This window comes from Chiloscyllium plagiosum, chromosome 14 (assembly GCF_004010195.1).
Source record: "Chiloscyllium plagiosum isolate BGI_BamShark_2017 chromosome 14, ASM401019v2, whole genome shotgun sequence".
NCBI classification, from domain to species: Eukaryota; Metazoa; Chordata; class Chondrichthyes; order Orectolobiformes; family Hemiscylliidae; genus Chiloscyllium; species Chiloscyllium plagiosum.
The window spans coordinates 76,406,096-76,414,398 of record NC_057723.1 but is presented as its reverse complement, the minus strand read 5'-3'; the positions used below and the strand labels follow the sequence as shown (position 1 = coordinate 76,414,398).

The 8,303-nt window shown below is 45.2% G+C and overlaps 1 protein-coding gene across 1 annotated transcript in view; it reads left to right on the top strand.

Moving 5' to 3' along the window:
• The window catches only part of LOC122556952 (melanin-concentrating hormone receptor 1), a 52,913-nt gene extending 44,989 nt beyond the window's left edge, over nucleotides 1-7,924 (top strand). Inside the window, exon 2 of the mRNA XM_043704192.1 lies at nucleotides 7,172-7,924. Coding sequence (XP_043560127.1) covers nucleotides 7,172-7,811 — 640 coding nt within the window. The 3' untranslated portion in view covers nucleotides 7,812-7,924. The remainder of the gene's footprint in view (nucleotides 1-7,171) is intronic.
• Nucleotides 7,925-8,303: the final 379 nt, after the last annotated feature.

Genomic DNA, 8,303 nt, shown 5'->3' with positions numbered 1-8,303 from the left:
GATATGCTTTCCTTTATTGGTCAGAGTATTGAGTACAGGAGTTGGGAGGTCATGTTGGGGCTGTACAGGACATTGGTTAGGCCACTGTTGGAATATTGCGTGCAATTCTGGTCTCCTTCCTATCGGAAGGATGTTGTGAGACTTGAAAGGGTTCAGAAAAGATTTACAAGGATGTTGCCAGTGTTGGAGGATTTAAGCTACAGGGAGAGGCTGAACAGGCTGGGGCTGTTTTCCCTGGAACGTTGGAGGCTGAGGGGTGACCCTATAGAGGTTTACAAAATTATGCGGGGCATGGATAGGGTAAATAGGCAAAGTCTTTTCCCTGGGGTGGGGGAGTCCAGAACTAGAGGGCATAGGTTTAGGGTGAGAGGGGAAAGATATAAAAGAGACCTACGGGAAGACTTTTTCACACAGAGGGTGGTACGTGTGTGGAATGTGGTGCCAGAGGAAGTGGTGGAGGCTGGTACAATTGCAACATTTAAGAGGCATTTGGATGGGTACATGAATAGAGTTTGGAGGGATATGGGCCGGGTGCTGGCAGGTGGGTCTAGATTGGGTTGGGATATCTGGTCGGCATGGACGGGTTGGACCGAAGGGTCTGTTTCCATGCTGTACATCTCTATGACTCTATGACTCTAACTTGATGCTTATGTGAAAGCTTTAACGTAGAGAAACATCCCAAGGTGCTTCGCAGGATCTCTATGGAACACGAGGTCAGTCCAAGGCCCAGAAGGAGCTTTTCACAATCAGATGAAGATTAAAGTGAGTTAGAGATGTCAAGAGAGAATTTCAGAGGCTGAGGCCTACGCCATGGAATCTATGACCACCAGGGAGTGGAGCAATAAGACCGGATTATACACAAATGCAGATAACTTAGTGGGTTATGGTGCTGGAAGAGATTTTAGAAATAAGGAGGCCATGCAGGGACTTGGATAAAGGAGTGAGAACTTTGACAGTGGCTGGACAGGGAGCCAACGTAACTTGGGAGCACAAGGGGGTAATAGGGAAACCAGGCTTGGTGCAAGTTAAAACACAGACAACAGAGTTTTGGATGCCTTCAGGAGGACAGAATGTGAGAGATCTGTATGGAATACAATGAGTTAATGAAAGAATGGTTGAGGGTTTCAGCAGCAGGTAAGCAGTCAACAGCTAAGTCAGAACGATTTAACGCAGATTGAAACAGGCAGCTTACTAATGACCTGAAAATAAGGTTGGAAACTCATTTCAGGATGACGTGGAATGGCAAGGAGGTGGTCAGACTGGCTTAATTAGATTAGAATCCCTACAGTGTGGAAACAGGCCCTTCAGCCTAACAAGTCCACACCGACCCTCCAAAGAGTAACCCACCCAGACCCATTTCCCTCTGACGAATGCACTGAACACTATGGGCAATTTAGCATGGCGAAAGTGAGGACTGCAGGTGCTGGAGATCAGAATCAAGATTAGAGTGGTGCTGGAAAAGCACAGCAGGTCAGGCAGCATCCGAGAAGCAAGAAAATCGATTGTTACGGGCAGGAGCCCTTCGTTAGGAATTTAGCATGGCCAATTCACCTGACCTGTACACCTTTGGACTGAGAGGAAACCAGAGCACCCGGAGGAAACCCACGCAGACACGGGGAGACCGTACAAACTCCACAAAGACAGTCACCCGAGGCTGGAATCGAACCTGGGCCCCTGGCGCTGTAAGGCCTGATGAAGGGCTCTTGCCCAAAACATCGATTTTCCAGCTCCTCGGATGCTGCCTGACCTGCTGTGCTTTCCCAGCACCACACTCGCGACTCTGATCTCCAGCATCTGCGGTCCTCACTTTGTCCTGGTTTAATACCAGACTGTCACCAAGTTAAAAGACAGGGCGAGAAGGCGGAGGCGAGATCCTTTATCCTTTATCACAATCCCGTGGAGTGTAATCTGTGGCTTCGATTCAGGTTATTTCCATAAACACATAAGATATAGCAGCAGATTAAGGCCATTTGGCCCATCAACCTGCTCTGCCATTCGATCGTGGCTGATATATTTCTGAGCTCCAATCTCCTGCCTTCTCCCCATAACCCTTCATTCCCTTCACTAATTAGGAATCTATCTCGGTCTTAAACACACTCAATGACTTGGCCTCCACAGCCCTCCACTCTACCCAGGTCTCTCAGAGTTCTGTGAGCTGATCTTCCTCCCCATCCTTGTAAACTCCATCGAGTACAGACCCAAAGGCTTCATACAACAAGCCCTTCATCCCCAGGATCATTTTTGTAAATCTTCTCTGGAACAACCCCCCCCTCCACACCCCCCCCCCCCCCCATGTCCAGTACATCGTTCCCTGGGTACAGGACTCAAAACTGCTCACAATATTCCAAGTGTGGTCTGACCAGAGCCTTATACAGCCATTGCTGTACACCACTACTGTTGTACTGTAGCCCTCTTGAAATGAATGCTCACATTGGATTGGCCTTCCGAACTGCATGTAAGCCTTAAGAGAATCCTGGACTAGCGCTGCCAAGTGTCTTTGTGTTTCAGATTTCCAAAGCCTTTTGCCGTTTAGAAAGTAGTCCACTGACTGATCTCTGGGTCTGCTTTTCTCTTCAGTGATAGTTTCTGATTTTTCTTTGATATTTTACTCAGGAGCAGATAACCCCAGACTCTCCAGTGAGATAATTTGATGAGGTTAGATTCATGAAACAGGTGGACAAGCCTGCACCCCTGCAGCCATTACACATTTGCTAAAGCACTGGGTCTGCTTTATAAAAGGCTCAGGTGATGAGCTCCAGTATGGTTAGCCATTGCTTGTTACTCAATGAGCTTCATGAGGAGATTCATTAGTATTTCCCCAATAACTTTGTCAACATTATCACATCTTTCCTACCAATGTGCATACTTTGACACTTTCCCACAATGTCTTCCATCTTTTTTGCCCCTGTTCTCACCTGTCCAAGTCCTTCTGCAGCCTCCCTACTTTCTCAACACTACTTGTCCCTTCATCTATCTTCATGTCTTTCGAAAACCTAGCAACAATGCCCTCAGTTGCTTTTGTCCTGGTGGTTAATGTATAAGATGAGCAGTTATGGTTCCAACATGGATCCCTGCAAAACTTCACTAGTCACCGCGACCATCCTGAAACAGAGCCCCTTCATCCTCACTCTCTGTCTTCTGCCAGTCAGCCGATCCTCTCTCCATCTCTTGCCCCTAACACTGTGAGCTATTGTCTTATTGAGCAGCCTCCAGTGCAGCACCTTGTCAAAGGCCTTTTGAAAATCCAAATAGATCACGTCCACTGGCTCTCCTTTTTCTAACTTGTTTGTTATGTCCTCAAAGAAGTCTAACGGATTTGACAGGCATGACCTCCCCTTGATGAAGCTTGCTGACTCAGTCCCATTTTACCAAGTATTTCACAACATCATCTCTCATAATGGATTCTAAAATCTTACCAAGTTCAAGTCCCACCTGTTCCAAAGGTGTGTAACAGCCTTGCTGCATGGGTTGATTAGAAAATATCTCGAATACTGACTGAGGTAGCAGCCTTTATTTCACTCAAGTACGGCTGATGCTTTTCCCATGGAGACAATCGGCAAGGTGCTATCTGGAGTTGGGGAACCAGCATGCTGCTTTTGTTTATACCGGAGCAGCGCGGAACAATTATCGATGGAGAGTAACACGTGCTCTGCTTCTCTCCATTTCCTTTCCGATATGTTCCATCCTTTCCCTGTCTCCAATGTGTCTCACAGAGACACAGCCTCATATTGCTGGCTGTAAGAACAGCAGCCAGTGAGAGAAGGATTAGCTGCTACCTTTCAAGAAGCCAAAACCAAGCAGCTTGTTTGTGCAATTTGATTTATTTTCAAAATCCTGCTCCAAAGTGCAGATGAAAAAGTGCTAGTTGTATAAAACAATGTGTTTGATCAGAATCAAGGCAGGTGCTGCCACTTCACTGCCTTATCACCTTTGCTGTTCATATTGTACTGGGCTCTGGAAATAACAGAAATTATTGACTGTCTACAGATTGTGTGCTGTTTGAACAAAATACTCACAACCTCTCACAGGCATATACTCTATCGACCCCACACACATACAGAGACACACACACACGCACACACACTCTCCCTCTCTCTCCCACATACACACGCACTCTCTCCCTCTCTCCCTCTCTCCCACACACACACACTCTCCCTCTCTCCCACACACACACACACACACACACACACACACACTCTCTCTCTCTCTCACACACACACACATACACACTCTCTCTCTCTCTCTCACACACACTCTCTCTCCCTCTCTCCCACACACACACACACTCTCTCTCACACACACACACACACACACACACACACACTCTCCCTCTCTCTTCCTCACATTCACACACACATATGTAAGTCTATGGGATGAATTTCCATTTGGAAATATATTTTATTTTGTTCAAAAAGCACACAATATGCAGGCAGTCAATTTTTTTTTATAATCCATGTGACATTTTATACATTCCTACTTTGGAAATAGAACTAGTCTGACTCAAGATTGGAATACAGGCAAACTGTAACCTTACACCTTTAACACATTGTCTGAGCTGAGATGTCACCTTTTTTTTGATAAAACCTTAAGTTATCTCGGGAATGAGACTTGAAAGAAGTTCTGGGATTTACATATTAATGAATCAAAACCTGCAACCCATTCTAAAAGGTGAAAGGCTTAACAGCAATCTAAGTTTATTCAATATATCGCATCAGTGTATGACACTGTGATCTTTTGTGATAAATTCTGTGTGCTATGACCCTACTTGACCAGTTACCTGACGAAAGAGCAGCGCTCCAAAAGCTAGTGCTTCCAAATGAACCTGTTGGACTATAACCTGGTGTCGTGTGATTTTTAACTTTGTCCACCAAGTCCAACACACCAGCACCTCCACTTCAGTGAATGGGATAGAGTGGATAGGGACAAACTATTTCCATTTGGAGATGAAAAAAGAATGGGAGAGTGTAAATTTAAAAGGATTTGCAAAAGGAATCACTGTGATGTGAGAAAAGCCTTTTTGACAAAGCGAGAAGTTGGGGTCCGCAATGCATTGCCTAGAAATGTGATGGATGCAAGTTTGATTGAAGCATTTAATAGAGAATTGGGTGTTTATTTTGGTGGAATGATGCCCAAGGAGATAGGGACAAAGCAGGTGTTTGGCACAAGGTAATGATTCACTTTTGAATAAACCCAATGCAAACACAAAGGGCCGAATGGCCTCCTTCTGGATTCGATGTTAGCAATGATGTGGAGAAGTCGGTTTTGGACTGGGATGGACAAAGTTAAAAATCAGAGTTAAAAACCTGGTATTGTGTGATTTTTAACTTCTTCTGGAGTGTACCATTTCAGTGATTCTGCAGAAATTGTGCGAGTTGTTTTAAAAACATACTTGTTGCTAACTTGTGACTTTCGTCTTGTTTAAATACTGTGGTGTCTAGTTGATGAATGTTTTCATCGAGTCCTACAGCATGGAAACAGACCCTTCAGTCCAACTAGTCCACACTGACCATGTTCCCAAACTGAATTAGTCCCACTGCCTTCTCCTGGCCCATATCTTATTCATAGTTAAAAATCACACAACACCAGGTTATGGTCCAACAGGTTTATTTGGAAGTACAAGCATTCGAGCTAGAGCTTCCAATTAAACCTGTTGGACTATAACCTGGTGTTGTGTGATTTTTAACTATGTCCACCCCAGTCCGACACTGGCATCTCCAAATCTTTCCTATTCATGTGTCCATCAAACGTCTTTTAAATGTTGTAACTGTACTTGCATCCCCACTTTCTCTGACAGTTTATTCCACACATGAACCACTCTCTGTGGAAAAAAGGTGAACCTCATGCTCTTTTTAAATCCTTCTCCTCTCACCTTAAAAATGTGGCCCCTGGTTTTGAACTCCCCCACCCAAGGCAAAGTACTGTATCATTCACTGTAACTATACCCTCATGATTTTATAAACCTCTTTTGGGTCACCCTGCAACTCGAAACGTCGACTCTTTTGCTCCCCAGGCACTGTCTGACCTGCTGAGCTTTTCCAGCAACTTCTGTTCTTGTCCCTGATTTACAGCATCCTCAGTTCTTTCGGGTTTTTTTCCCACGAAACAGAGCCAGTTTCATAATATGAATGACCAGTTTGTGTACAGTTTCCTGACACAGCCATGGTTGTTTGATTTGATTTGGTTTGATTTATTATTGTCACATGTACCTTGATACAGTGAAAAGTTTTGTTTTGCGTGTAGTACAGGCAGATCATACCATACAAAGTGTATTAGAGTAATAGATCAGAGCAAGGGATACAATGTTATGCTTGCAGAGAAGGTGCACAAAGAGTGAGATCACCATTAGATTTTGAGAGGTCCATTCAGCAGTCTAATAACAGTAGGGAAGAAGCTGCTCTTGAATCTGTTGGTGTGTGTGTTTAAGCTTCTGTATCTTCTGCCTGACGGAAGAGGGTGGGAGAGATTATAACCGGGGTGGGAGGGGTCTTTGATGATGTTGGAGAACGTTGAGATGAGTTTGGTGGGGCAGGAGCAGGCTGAGACAATAGGTCGGCCGGGGCAGTCAGATTTGTGGATTTTGGGCAGGAGGTAGAAACGGGCGGTGCGGGGTGAGATGAGTTCGGTGGGGCAGGAGCAGGCTGAGATAATGAGTTGGCTGGAGCTGAGATGAGTTCGGTGGGGCAGGAGCAGGCTGAGACAATGGGTCAGCCGGGGCTGAGATGATTCCTGAAGAAGGGCTCATGCCCGAAACATCGATTCTCCTGCTCATTGGATGCTGCTTGACCTGCTGCGCTTTTCCAGCAACACATTTTCAACTTTGATGATGTTGGCTGCCTTCCCAAGGCAGTGGGAAGTGTAGATGGAGTCAGTGGATAGAAGGTTGGCTTGCAGTCATTCTGAAACCTGCGTGTTTTGTACATCAAGACTCTAATTACAAAAGTCAAGAAATTGTAGAAGATCTCGACAAAACAGTTTGATTCCACTTTGTCCGTGCTTCCCAATTCAGGGCACCGGAAGAGGTGAGCGGGAGGGTTACAAATGAACAGGGGAGGGACAGAGGGCTCAGAAATAGAGAAACGCTCATGATATCTCTCTGGTCATGATCCAAATAATGTAGTAAATCAGCACTGTATTCTAACCGTAACAAATGAATTCTTTTGTTCTTCAACAGATATATTGCAATTGTGCATCCCACCACCGAGAAACGAACCATCTGTCGGACAGTGCTTGTAAATGTCCTTGTTTGGCTTGGCAGCTTGTTACTGACAATCCCAGTCATGCTATATTCCAGGACGATCCAGACAGGAGGCTCGGAAATATGTGCCCTGGACCTGCCCTCTGGAGCAAAGGACATGTACTGGTATACACTCTACCAGTCTATACTGGGATTTATCATTCCTCTGATTATTATAAGCACTTTCTACTCAATGACTCTCTTCCACGTCTTTAAATCACTCCGAAGAGTTGGCAGGAAGCAATCCGTGCAGGCAAAGAGAGCGACCAAGACTGTTCTCATGGTGATTGGTGTCTTTCTGGTTTGTTGGTTGCCTTTTCACGTGATGCAGGTGCTCAACCTAACCTCCGTGACCCCCACCTTGCTCTTTCTTTACATCTATCACGTTAGTATCTGTCTGAGCTATGCTCACAGCTGTGTCAACCCTCTCGTTCTCCTGTTCTTCACAAAGACCTTCCAAGAGCGTTTGTGTGGCACAGTGGCAAAGAGCAGTTCCACCTCTCATGTCAAGTTGACCACCACCAGAAGGGCTGGTACCTGTGAAAGCATAGAGATAGAGTGTAAGAGCTCAGTGTGAATGCTCTCTGAATAGGTGACACCCACTTAACACAATGGAACCACATTGTTCCCACTGTAATAAAGACACTGCAAGCCCTCAGCAACTGGAGAGAGGGACTCTGTTAACATTTCAAACTTTTCATCTGGTTTTCCTATGGTCTTATTAGGTTCTTGATTGTCAAGGGGTACGGGAGAAGGTGGGAGAGTGGGGTTGTGAAACTTATCTGCCTTGATTGAATGGCGGAGCAGACTCAATGGGCTGAATGGCCTAATTTCTGCTCCTTTGTCTTATGTTTTATGGTTGTTTCTCTTTCCATAGATGCTGTCTCAGCACTTCTGGTTCCTATTTCAGATCTACAATGTCTGCCAGTATTTTGTTTTGATTTTATTAACAGTCTTATTGTGGATAATCTAGGACGTTTTCTCCCCCTGGAGCGTCGGAGGCTGAGGGCTGACCTTATAGAGGCATAAAAGGTCATGAGGGGCATGGATATGGTGAATAGCAGGTGTT